Below are 13,318 nucleotides of genomic sequence, written 5' to 3'. Positions count from 1 at the left end.
CACCCCAGTCCTGAGACTTGTCTAATCCAGGCCCTCTATAGGTGAAGAGGGTGGGTAGGAATCAGGAGAGGAGCCAAAGAGCTTTCACCTCAGGTCCAAGCTAGTCAACCAGGTCAAGATCGCCCCCAAATAAGCTTACTTCAAAACACACACAATCAGGATGTCTCTAGTGATCCAGTGGCTAAGATTCCATGCTCCCAATGTGAGGGGTCTGGGTTTAATCCCTGGGTAGGGAACTAGATCCCATATGCCACAACTAAGAGTTTGAATGCCAAACTAAAAGTTCTGCATGCTGCAACTGAAAGATCCCATGTGCCTCAACCAAGACCTGGTGCAGCCAAATAAATAAATAATAATAATAAACCCACACACAGTCTGTATTTGAGAGCTCTCAGTTAAGGACCTGGGTGGCAGAGTCCCCAAGTGAACTGTCTTCAGTTTAAGTCCAGACTTTATGATCAGGAGAGGGAACATGTCTAGGGAGTTGGAGGGTCCAGAAATGCAAGAATCTCACCCCAGTGGAGGTCATCAGACACCCACCCCAATTGAGGTCAGAAGCGCAGACACAGGTACTTTTGAGGTCTCGGTGGATCTGTAAATGATCACTCTCCGAATGTCCATAACTTTTGGACTTTATCCCAAAGGCAGTGGGGAGTCACTGAAAGATTTTAAGCAGGAAGAGTGGCATGATCCTTAAATCTATAGCTCCCTTAGTTACAGGCACCTTCAGGTTGACAAAGTTCTCTCCTAAACCCTTTCAAGGGGCTTGTCAGAAAGAAGAGCCATCTCTTGTCTTCCTTTTATCCATCTAACCATTTTCTGCTTTTACCGAGTCCTTATCATGGGCCGGGGACTCTGCCAAGAGCTGAGGATCTGTGTTTCTCAGTCTTGCTACTAATGACAGTTCTTGCTTGTGCTCAGTCACTTAGTGGTGTCTGACTCTTTGTGACCCCATGGACTGTAGCCCCACCAGGCTCCTCTGTCCATGGGATTCTCCAGGCAAGAATACTAGAGTGGGTTGCCATGCCCTTCTGCAGGGAATCTTCCCGACCCAGGGATCGAACCCAGGTCTCCTGAGTTGCAGGCAGATTCTTTACTGTCTGAGCCACCTGGTAAGCCCATAATGTCTGCAGACATTGCTAAATATTCTTCAGGGGGGGACACAGTGACCCTTGGCTGACAGCCATTGGAACTTAAAGTCACCTCATGCAGGCTTTAAAGTCACCTAATGCAGGCTTCCTGGGGGAGGTGGCCTTGCTCTTTGTCTTAGAGAATGAGTAAGAGTTAGGTGGCGGAAGGAGTTCCAGGAATAGCACTGAATGAGCAAGGCACATGTGACCGGCACGAGCAGCCACGAGACTTCATGGTGGCCGGGCGAGGGGATCTTGTGGTTCAGTAGTGGCAGAGAAGGGTGGAGGGCTAGGTGGGGTCAGACCACGGAGGAGCCTCAAAGGTCAAGGCTAGGAACAGGACTATCAGGAATGGCGCTCCATCAGCGGGGTTGGTGGCTGGGAAAGTATCTCAGCTTTACCCTGGAGACACTAATTACCTGGAACATGATTCACTTCCTGTTCTGTTCAACTTACAGTGGGGCTGTTTCCTTAAGGGGACAGTCAGTCACATCTAGCTTTGAATACCTGTGATGGGAGGTAGGCTTGTGGCGACTTACACCCGGGTGGTGCCTGCTCTCAGCCCGCTGGAGTGAGACACAGGTGTTCTGGCCTCATGTTACTCCCTTAGACAGGTGTGGGGCTGTGGTCAGAGCCTAGGGTTAGGGTCTGTGACTAAAGTGTTAGCTTTGCCTCCATAACAAGAGCTATCACCAGGATTTCCTGGTGGTCCAGTGCTCTGAGAATCCTCCTGTCAATGCAGGGGACACAGATTCAATCCCTGGTCCAGGAAGATCCCACACGCCATGGAGCAAATAAACCTGTGTGCCACAACTACTGAAGCCCACCTGCCTTAGAGCCCGTGCTCCGCAACAAGAGAAGCTACCGCAGTGAGAAGCCCATGCACAACAACTAGAGAGTAGCCCCTGTTTGCCACAACTGGAGAAAGTCCACTCAAAGCGACGAAGACAGCAGAGCCAATAAATAAACACTAACATTTAAAAAGAGAGATATTGCCAAATGTTGATGACAATAGGTGCTACCATTGCTTGTAAGTACCCAGCACCATGTTGAGCGCTCATCATTTCTGTGACACGAACTCCAATCTCCCTTGATCTCAAAGAGTTGTCCTGAAAGTCAAATGTTGTCTCCAGAACATGGAACTTGACTCCTGCCATCCTGAGAGTAGGCTGGATTGAGTGACCTGCTTCTAGGGAATAGAGAAGAGAAACGGGAAGAATAGCAACCTGGCAGTTGTTACCTTACCCCGGTGATACAGATTAACATTCTCAAGGATGTCATGTCGATAGCACTTACCCTCTGATCTGATGAGACAGAAAGGTTCCCCAAACCCATAGCCCCTCTACAATTTTAAGAAAACACCAGGACTTCCTTGATGGTGCCGTGAGAAAGAATTCACCTGCCAGTGCAGGGGACGCAGGTTTAATCCCTGGCCTGGGAAGATCCCACATACTGCGGGACAGCTAGGCCTATGTGACACAACTGTGCCCTGAGCTGCAACTACTGAAGCCTGAGAACCCGGAGCCGGGGCTCTGCAACGAGAGGAGCCACCGCAATGAGAGGCCCGTGCACTGCAGCAAAGCCCCAGTGCAGCCCAAAACAAATGATCAATAAACTTTCTAAAAGGGCTTCCCTGGTGGCTCAGATGGTGAAAAAAAAAAAAAAAAACAAACCCCACCTGCAATGCGGGAGACCTAGGTTTGATCTCTGGGTTGAGAAGATCCCCTGGAGGAGGACAGGGCAATCCACTATAATAGTCTTATCTAGAGAATTCCCATGGACAGGGGAGCCTGGCAGGCTACAGTCCATGGAGTTGCAAAGAGTCAGACATGACCGAGTGACTAAGTGTAATTAAAAAAGAAAACATAAGACATGGGAATTCTCTGGGCGTCCAGTGGTTAAGAATCCGTACTTTCCTTACTGAGGACATGGGTTTGATCCCTGATTGGGGAGCTAAGATCCCACAAGCTGAGAGGCATGGAAAAAACAAACCCATCAAAACCCCCAAACCAATAGTGATAACAACCTCCCCCAAAACATCAGGCAAGCTCAGATTAATGGACATCGTACAAGACACCTGGCTAGCATTTCTCTGGATTGTCAAAGTTATGAATAGTAAGAAGAGACAGAGAAACCCTCACAGACCGGAGAGACTAGGAAGACAGGATGATTGAAGTGAATGTGGTATCTGAATTGGATCCTGAAACAAGGAGAACACTCATGAAAGAACCAAACCAAACCTGGTGAAATCTGAATAGAATCCAGAATTGGGTTAATAGTACTGTACCAATGTTAGTTCCTAAGTTGTGACAAACGTATCGAGGTCCTATTGAGAGTCCCTTGGACTGCAAAGAGATCAAATCAGTCAATCCTAAAGGAAATCAACCCTGAATATTCATTGGAAGGACCGATGCTGAAGCTGAAGCTCCAATACTTTGGCCACGTGATGCCAAGAGCCGACTCACTGGAAAAGACCCTGATGCTGGGAAAGATTGAGGGCAGGAGGAGAAGGGGACGACAGAGGATGAGATGGTTGGATGGCATCACTGACTCAGTGGACATGAGTCTGAGGGGACTCTGGGAGATGGTGGACAGGGAAGCCTCGCGTGGTGCAGTCCGTGGGGTGGTAAAGAGTCAGACACGACTTAGGGGTAGGAGAGTTCTCAAATAGATAGTTGTATACTCTAAGTTGCTCCCCCAGGTGGCTCAGTAGTAAAGAATCTGTCTGCAATGTAGGAGACTCAAGTTCGATCCCTGGGTTGGGAAGATCCTCTGGAGGAGGAAATGGCAACCTGCTCCAGTGTTCTTGCCTGGAAAATTTCATGGACAGAGGAGCTGGGGTTCAGTCACGGGGTCGCAAAGAGACATGACTGAAGCGACTGAGCATACTCCAAGTTAAAGTCTATTGCCAAAATGCAGCAAAAGACTTCACTTCCAAGTTACTGATCTGGTCTCTTTGAAGTCTTATCTTTTGTCTTACTTTAATGATAAAATCTCTAAGTAAGCATTAGTTTCACCATAGTATTAGCATGGATTCTTTTTTTCCCGCAACAACAACAACAAAAAACATTAAGGTAGCCCTTCTGCCTGTCTTGCATTTTATTCTATACGTGGTTATTCGCTGGTTTATATGTCCTTCGCTAGCCAAGGACAGCAGTCCACAAAAGTTCCATCCTTACATCAAGGAATGGAATCTGATCCTGAGTGTCCAGTATTTTGCCTGTGAGTCTACTGATAAGATTGTTGGAAACCAGTCATAGAATCTGAAAATAAACTCTAATCTCTCCTTTGCTATTTTGGGATTTTCACAGAAGCCAAGAACTCATTGCAAAACATTTTTGCGAGTATGACTACTTATATTCCATCCAGGAACAATGCATTTTTGCTTGGTTTAGAATTACTGGTAGCTCATTTTAAAGCAAAGGAAAACCCACTGAGTGCGTGTTTGCTGTCTTTAGAACTGTTTGCCAAAATATGGTATGAAAATGTTTCCATCCTCCTTCTATTTTAAATATTATTGTACAGAGCCATTATCAATGCCATTTTTTTTTGGTAGAAAAAAAGCCTTAAAAAGTGCTCCAATTATTGACACTAAGTGCATCAAACAAAGTGTCCTTGGCATGTTAGACTTTTGCTTTTCTGTAATTTAATTTTCTTTTAAAATATAAAATTTTGCCTTTGTTGTTATTCAGTCGCTCATTCATGTCCACCTCTTTGCCACCCCATGGACTGTACCATGCCAGGCTTCCCTGTCCTTCACCATCTCCCTGAGTCTGCTCAAACTCATGTCCATTGAGTCAGTGATGCCATCCAACCATCTCATCCTCTATCATCCCCTTCTCCTGCCTTCAATCTTTCCCAGCATCAGGGTGTTTTTTCTTGGCATCAGGCATTGGGGCTTCAGCTTCAGCTTTAGTCCTTCCAATTAATATTCAGGATTTCCTTTAGAATTGACTGGTTTGATCTCCTTGCTGTCCAAGGGACCTCAGTTTGAAGGCATCAGTTCTTTAGCACTCAGCCTTTTTATTGTCCAACTCTTACATCTGTACATGACTACTGGAAAAACCATAGCTTTGACTATATGGACCTTTGTAGGCAAAGTAATCTCTGCTTTTTAATACACTGTCTACGTTTGTCATTGCTTTTCTTCCAAGGAGCAATTTTAATTTCATGGCTGCAGTCACTGTCCACAGTGATTTTGGAGCCCAAGAGAATAAAGTCTGTCCCTGTTTCCATTGTTTCCCCATCTATTTGCCATGAAGTGATGGGACCAGATGCCATGATCTTCGTTTTTTGAATGTTGAGTGTTAAGCCAGCTTTCACTGTCCTCTTTCACCTTCATCAACAGGCTCTTTAATTCCTCTTCACTTTCTTCCATAAGGATGGTGTCATCTGAATATCTGAGGTTATTGATATTTCTCCTGGCAATCTTGATTCCAGCTTGTGTTTCATCCAGCCCAGCATTTCACATGATGTACTCTACATTTAAGTTAAATAAGCAATATGACAATATACAGCCTTAATGTACTCCTTTCCCAATTTTGAACCAGTCCTTTGTTCCATGTCCAGTTCTAACTATTGCTTGTTTACTTGTATAAAGGTTTCGCAGTAGGCAGGTAAGGTGGTCTGGTATTCCCATCTCTTGAAGAATTTTCCAGTTTGTTGTGATCTACACAGTCAAAGGCTTTAGCATAGTCAATGAAGCAGAAGTAGATATTTTGGGGGGAATTTTCTAGCTTTTCCTGCGATCCAACAGATGTTGGCAATTTGATCTCTGGTTCCTCTGCCTTTTCTAAATCCAGCTTGAACATCTGGAAGTTCATGGTTCACATACTGTTGAAGCTTGGCTTGGAGAATTTTGAGCATTACTTAGCTAATGTATGAGATGACTGCAATTGTGCAGTAGTTTGAGTATATCTATATATTTATTTAAAAATACTCAACTCTGCATCAACATGGATGTATTTCTCTACTGGATCAGTACTGGCTCGGTTCTGGATCTCTGCCCTCACCCTTCCTTCTGCCAACTTCCCACCTGCTCCTTGAATTTGATGCCAGAGATAGAGCCCCTCAGGGCTTGATCCTGGCCTTCCAGGGAGGTTCTAGTATCCAGCAGACCTCACCCCCACCCCACCCAGATGAAGAGATGAGGAAGTCAGCAGAAACAGGAAGTCACTTGCTGGTCAGGAAGATTCCCTGGAGGAGGGCATGGCAACCCACTCCAGTATTCTTGCCTGGAGAATCCCACTGACAGAGGAGCCTGGCGGGCTACAGTCCGTGGGGTCACAAAGAGTCAGACACTACTAAAATGAATGTAGCACACACCTGCTGCTTAAAAGGACTTTAAGATGCTGAAGACTTTGCAAAGCCTGGGTGGCTTCCGCTGGAGAGCGTTCACAGGGTCAGAAAGCAGGTTGGAGATCTTTGGAGAAAAAGCTCCAAATGGGTCCACTCCTGACTGCAGCAGCCACAGGCCCACCGCCAGCAAAGACTACTCCAGAAAATGGGAGGAATGAGGAAGAAGGAAAATGCCCACGTGTGGGGCCAGGCAAGGCAGAAATGCAAAACCTGTGGCTCAGGTCTTGAGGAGGCACCTGCCCCCAGGGTGGAGGGACCGCTGTCACTGCATGGCCCACCCTGGGGCCAATTCTCTATTGCACTCGCCTACGGAGTCTCACCTGGGCAATCCTAGTCCCCAGGGGACATTTGGCCACATCTAGAGACATTTTTGGCTGACATAACTCCTGGGGCAGGTGTTAACAGCATCTAGTGGGTGGAGGCAAGGGATGCTGCTCAACATCCTGCAATGCGCAAAACGGCCCTCCCCTCCCTCAACAAAGAATGACCAGGCCTCAAAGAGCAATAGGGCCAAGGTGGAGGAACCCTGCAGCAGCCTGAATTTGCAACCAGCATGCAGTTGCCAGTGCCTCCTCTCTTCCCCTTGTCAAAAAAGCAAAGTTCTAAATCTCATAGAAGACCAGAGTCATCTCCCTCCAAGGCCTTTGGAACCGAATACTTTTTCCTGATTTCTGTGTTGGGTTTCCCAGGTGGCTCAGTGGTAAAAAAAAAAAAAAAAAAATGCCTGCCAATGTGGGAGACACAGGTTCAATCCCTGGGTTGGGAAGATCGCCTGGAGAAGGAAATGGCAACCTACTCCAGTATTCTGGCCTGGGAAATCCCATGGATGAGGAGCCCGGCAGGCTGTAGTCATGGGGTCACTAAAGAGTCCATACATAGCTTAGTGACTAAACAAAACAAACTAAATGTTTTCCTGAGCAGAGACTGTTATTTCTGAGACAGTGCTGGGAGGCAGGAAATTGCCTGTTAATGGGCTGATCCTGCCTCCTTCGCTCTCTCTCTCCCTCCAATTCATATATTACAGACCTAACCCCTTTCACTACATCATGCCTGCATGCATGCTAAGTTGCTATATCATGTCTGACTCTTTGCGACCCTATAGACTGTAGCCCTCGGGGCTCCACTGTCCCTGGAATTCTCCAGGCAAATATACTGGAGTGGGTTACCATTTCCTCCTCCAGGGGATCTTCCTGACCCAGGGATTGAACCCAGTTCTCCTGCCTTGGCAGGCGATTCTTTACCACTGAGCCACCAGGGAAGCCCCATCAGGGCATCATAAGGTGGCCTTATTTGGAAATAGGGTTATTGCTAATGTATTTAGTTCAGTGAGGTCATACTGAGTTAGGGTTGGCCCCTAATCCTCAGGCAAAGGGGAATTTGAGGCATGAACATGAGTATGGGGACAATGCCACGTGAAGACCATAGTTCTGCTGGCACAAGCCGCTGGACTTCCAGAAGCCAGGAAAGACACTTGGGATGGACCCTTTCCCAGCACCTGTAGAGGGAGCTGAAACCTCGATCTTGAACTTCTCCAGAACTCTGAGACGATGCATTTCTGTGGTTTAAGCCAGCCGGATTGCAGCCAACTAATACACTGCCTGAGTCTGGATTTTGCCAACAACGAAAGCTAAAATTTAAAGGGAATTTGGGGGTCCCAAACTTCCCTGGGGGTCCAGTGACTAACACTCTGCACTCCCATGGCAGGGGGCCTGGGTTCCACCCCGGTCAGGCAACTAGATCCCACATGTTGCAACGGAGAGTTCACATGCCACAACTCAAGATCCTGCACGCTGAAACGAAGACTGAAGGTCTGCGTGCTGGAACTAAGATCTGGTGCAGCCCAACAGATGAATTAATAAGCATTTTTTAAAAAAGGAACTTGTGTGAGGGAGTCCAAGCTAACCAAATACCCACTGCTCGTAGGGATGGATTCCTGGTGACCTCCAGGAAGCCATGGTTGGCCTGACCTGGAAAGGGAGGACGCAAAGATGGAAGGAGGCCATGGGAGCGATTTAGAGGAAGTGAGGCAGAGAAAGTGGCTGCCATCCAGGGCGACGGGCTGGGCCACCGGACTCACCAGAGCTCAGAAAAGGTTTGCCACACAGAGGGCAGCTGGAGTGGCCAGAGAAGGTTCCTCGAGCCAGCTGGTGCCCGTTGATACATTCTTTCTTCTCTCGCGCATCCTGACCTTTGTCCTTCTGATGCACCGGGGTCTTCCCCTGTTGGGAACAGGGGTGGACCTTAGAATGTCCTGTGTGTCCCTTCCCACTTGGAATCACAGGGCTCTGGGACTGGGGACATCCTGGCAAGCTGGAGAAGGCAGAGAGGGTCCCCCCAACCCCTGGCCCAGCCCTCTGACCTTCTCCTTCTGCCTGGTGACTCGATTGCGCAGGGAGCTCAGGCTGCGTTTCACCCTGGTGCCCCTGTCACTTCTCTCCGTCTTCCCCATGCTGTCCTCGCTCCTATGGGGTGGAGAGTTTGGTGAAGAGGGTTACAGCAGACCCAAAAGGCCCTTCTGGCCAGTTCTGCAGGTCATTCCTGGGATCCATCTAGAATCTGTCTACCTGAGGCCCCTCTATCCTGTTCCACCCTCACTGTGGTCCTGAACTCTCTCTCTCCTCTCGCTCACTTATTCACTCAAGACACATTTACCGGGCTTCCCTGGTGGCACAGTGGATAAGAATCTGCTTGCCAGTGCGAGAGACACAGGTTCGATTCCTGGTCCAGCAAGACCCCACATGCTGTAGGGCAACGAAGCTGGGGTGCCACAACTACTGAACCTGTGCCATAGAGCCTGGGAGCCACAGGGACTGAAGCTCAAGCACCTAGAGCCCACGCTCCACGACAAGAGAAGCCACCGCAGTGAGAGGCCCGAGCACCTCAACCAGAGAAAAGCCTGTGCAGCAACAAGCAACGAGTGCAACTGTGTGTATACATACATATATATGGGTATAGTATGTATATACTATAGTTTACATACAGATATAGTATATATATAGATAGATAGGTGTATATATATAGAGATCTATCTATCTATCTATCTATCTATCTATCTATCTATCTATCTATCTATCTATAGAGAGAGAGAGCTTCCCTGGTGGCTCAGATGGTAAAGAATCTGCTGCAATTTGGGAGATCCAGGTTTAACCCCTGGGAAGATCTCCTGGAGAAGGGCATGGCAACCCACTCCAGTATTCTTGCCTAGAGAATTCCATGGACAGAGGAGCCTGGTGGGCTACAGTCCATGGGGTCGCAAAGAGTCAGACACGACTGAGCAACTAACACTTTCACTTTCATATACATATATAGGGCTTCGAGGTGGCTCAGTGGTAAAGAATCCGCCCGCCAAGCAGGAGACCCGGATTTGATCCCTGGATCAGAGAGATCCCCTGGAGAAGGGAATGGCAAACCACTCTAGTGTTCTTGCCTGGAAAAATCTCCATGGACAGAGGAGCCTGGCAGGCTACAGTCTACAGGGTATCAAAGAGTCAGACCCAACTGAGCAACTGAGCACACACACGCACACATATAAAACATTTATGGAGGTTTGCAAAGTTCCAGCCGACTTGGGGACCGGGTTTGGCTAGGGGAAAGTGACATGGTCTCAAGCTTGAGGTGCCTTGATGGACCTTGTCCATCTCTGCCTCCTTCCTCTGATTCACACCCGCTTCCTATCTTATCAGCCTGAAACCCTGTCCATTCTTCCCATGGGATGTTTCTCAAATCCCCCTGCCCTCTTCCCACTCAACACTTGAGCCCTAGATCTTACCTCTCCTGGATGACCAGCACACTCTCATTTAATAAATAACATATTAAGTCATTGCATGTATTTATTATAATACATATAATACAAAGAACCCCAGCCCCTGCAGAATCGAGTCCCTGGAGGGAGATTCCATGCCTCTGGTCTGCACCCTTGATGGTGCTCACCATCACTGGTCACCACAGAGCTGTGGACTTCTGCTTCCCAGCAGCAATCTGGCCTTTGCTGACTCCCCTCCCCTCCTTCCAGCCCCACCCCGACACCATTCCTGTGGAAGGCACCCAATTCTTTTCCCCATCTCATCTCAGCATACTGGCAAACTCCTACTTTTCCACTGGAACCCAGCTCAAGCTGTCACCTCCTCCAAGAAGTCTTCCCCTGCCCTCCCAGGGTGTATGAGGAGCCCCCTGCCATCCCCACTGTTGCTCTGGTGATTCCAGTAAGAGGATGGTGGCCCCAACCCCTCATCCCATCTCAGGCCCCTGCCCTCTCAATTCAGTGCTGGCCCTGCCCACAGCTCGGTACTCACTCAGATAAGAACTCAAACCAGGTGAGGTTCGAAGCTGCTCCTCCGGGGCAGACTGACAATCGAGCCCTCTGCCGGGCCCTGCAAGGTCAGAGGGGACAGACACCAGGGTTGGCAGCTCTTCTCCCCACTCCTAGCGGCGCCCTCATCTGTCCCTCTCTTCTGGGGCTCCCGTGGACAGGCACGCAGCCCATGACCAGGGATCCCGTCATCCCTCCACATGTGGGCTTGGATACATGGTCACTGTGATGGGTTTTCCAGCAGAGGGTAGTAACAGGTCTTGGTCAAACAAAATCAACATGTTGGGAAGATTTTTCCAACAGACAGCAGCATTTTGGGAGAGGGCCTCCTTTTCCCATTTGTGCAAAGGCACAGCATGGCTGGCGGCAGCTTGCTCCTGTGTCCCATCCTTCCCCCCACCTGTGCCTCCTCCCACCTCTCCAGTCCTCGTTTTCCTCCCATTCCACCCCGTCTTCACACATGTCCCTTCTACCTGTCCACTCTTCCACCTGTCCCCACACCTGTCTTCCCATATCCGTTCCCTGCTTGCATCCCCCATCCCTGTCCACCCCTGTCCCCCTACACCTGTGTTCTACATCTGTCTCACACACCTGTTCCCCCACACCTAGCCCCCCCATCCACTCACCCATGGTACTGTCGGAGTTCTTCAAGCACCTGCTGGACAATCAACCTGAGTGGGGGATCAGATAAAAACAGTCCACAGTTGCCCCCAGTGACAGATGTTCCCCCAAACGAGCTGTGAATGCCTGACCTGGCCCTGGTCCTGATGTGACCCCTAACTGGGAGGCCCAAACCCTCTCCTGATGCTGTCGAGAACCTTCAGAGGTGCCTGGGAGAAAGTTGGTGTGGGAGAGGAGGCCGAGGTTATTAGAGGGGCACTGTGGCTGGCCCTACTCACTTTCATGGGCAATGATGCTACATCCCTGCCTTCCTCTTCCCCAAACCTTGACCCCCTTGGCTGTCCCAGGGGTCCCTCCCCCACCTAAGGGTCAGATACTCACACGTGATTCGGCTCCACATGATCCTTTTCCATGCACTCCAGCACTGGGGGGTCCAGGCCTGGAAGCAGCCCCCACCCCAGGAGACATAGGTGTGAAAGGTGCCCTGGGGCAGGACCAGCCTAGCATACAACCCCTGAATGCACCCCTGCAGACCTGGAGCTTGTCCAGATGGGGCTTGCCATTCTCGGGGCGAGGGAGAGTGGTAGAGAGGACAAAGAGGCAGGACGGAAGCATCCCGGGTGTGCCATGAGCTTACAAAGGGCAAAACGCTTTACACATATTAGGTCAGTGAACTCTCAAAGTGATGCTGAAGGAGATACTCTGATTGTTTTTCTTAGCGACAAAGCGGAGGAGGTTCAGAGACTTGCTGCTGCTGCTGCTAAGTCGCTTCAGTCGTGTCCGACTCTGTGCGACCCCATAGACGTCAGAGACTTGCTAGAAAGTGGTAAATTCCTGGACTTCCCTGGTGGTTAAGAATCTGCCTGCCAATGCAGGGGAGATGGGTTTGACCCCTGGTCTGGGAAGATTTCCACATGTCTCGGAACGCCTCGTGTGCCATATCTACTGAGGCTGTGCTCTAGAACCCTGAGCCACGTGCCAGAACTGCTAAAGCCTGTGCACCCTAGAGCCTGGGCTCCACAACAGGAGAAGCCACTGCAATGAGAAGCCCATACACCGCACTGAGGAGTAGCCCCTGCTTGCTGCAACTAGAGAAATCCTGCACACAGCAGTGAAGACCCAGTGCAGCCAGAAATAAATTAATACATAAAAATTTAAAAAAAAGAAAAAGAAAGTGGTAGCTTCTGGTTTGGCCTGTAGGTCTTTCTGATACCAGAGGAACACAAGCTCTTCAGATAGAGATTCAGAGAAAAAGAAGGAGATAAAGAGACAGAGGAGGAAGAGCATCCTGGCAGTCATTCCAATATTGTGCCCACCTTGGCTTGAGAGTCCCCTCGGAGGGTGAGGGGGAAGGGCAGATGATGGAGGAGCCATGTCACCTCTCCCCCAGCATTCTGCCCAATTTCTGCCGAGGGGACCCTAAGCCTCTTCCACCAGCCCCAACCAGGGAACCCTCCAGCAGAAGCCCCCTACCCCACTTGTTTGAATGAAGGAAACCCCCAGGCTGGGCTACCTTGAACAGCTGGAGGCGGCACTTCCAAAGCTGGAAAGATTTCCAGGGAGCTGATCTCATCGAAGGACACAGGAACAGACCGTGACCTCACTCTTTTCTCGGGGCTGTCACATTCCTGCAGGGAATAAGCATCTCGCTAAGCCCGGAGGCAGCCTGGGCTGCAGGCAGTTTCCCTGGGTCAAGGGTCCCCAGCCTCCAGCTGCAGACAGCGGCTACCCTCAGCCTTGGGGCACGGGAGCAGGAATAGGGGTCCATAGCAGCCGAGGGCTGGAGCCAAGGACCATACCAGCCAAGGACCACCCCCCAGTTGTGGGCTGGAGTTCTGGAATTCTGAACCACAAATTCCACCCATGGCCAGAAACTGCCCCCAGTCATGGTCAGGGGCAG

General features: G+C 49.6%; 1 protein-coding gene across 5 annotated transcripts in view; it reads right to left on the bottom strand.

The window, feature by feature from the left end:
* Nucleotides 1-13,318, bottom strand: part of ARHGEF18 (Rho/Rac guanine nucleotide exchange factor 18) — a 98,121-nt gene that overhangs the window by 55,336 nt on the left and 29,467 nt on the right. For all 5 annotated transcript variants that reach the window (XM_027969700.2, XM_060415504.1, XM_042249985.1 and 2 more), the window contains 6 exons: nt 12,932-13,046; nt 11,800-11,857; nt 11,424-11,468; nt 10,781-10,858; nt 8,848-8,950; nt 8,566-8,707 (listed from right to left, as the gene is read on the bottom strand). In XM_027969700.2, coding sequence (XP_027825501.1) covers nt 8,566-8,707; nt 8,848-8,950; nt 10,781-10,858; nt 11,424-11,468; nt 11,800-11,857; nt 12,932-13,046 — 541 coding nt within the window. The remainder of the gene's footprint in view (nt 1-8,565; nt 8,708-8,847; nt 8,951-10,780; nt 10,859-11,423; nt 11,469-11,799; nt 11,858-12,931; nt 13,047-13,318) is intronic.

This window comes from Ovis aries, chromosome 5 (assembly GCF_016772045.2).
Source record: "Ovis aries strain OAR_USU_Benz2616 breed Rambouillet chromosome 5, ARS-UI_Ramb_v3.0, whole genome shotgun sequence".
Taxonomy (NCBI): Eukaryota; Metazoa; Chordata; class Mammalia; order Artiodactyla; family Bovidae; genus Ovis; species Ovis aries.
The sequence above is the reverse complement of the archived record's forward strand: the minus strand, read 5'-3'. Positions and strand labels throughout refer to the sequence as shown.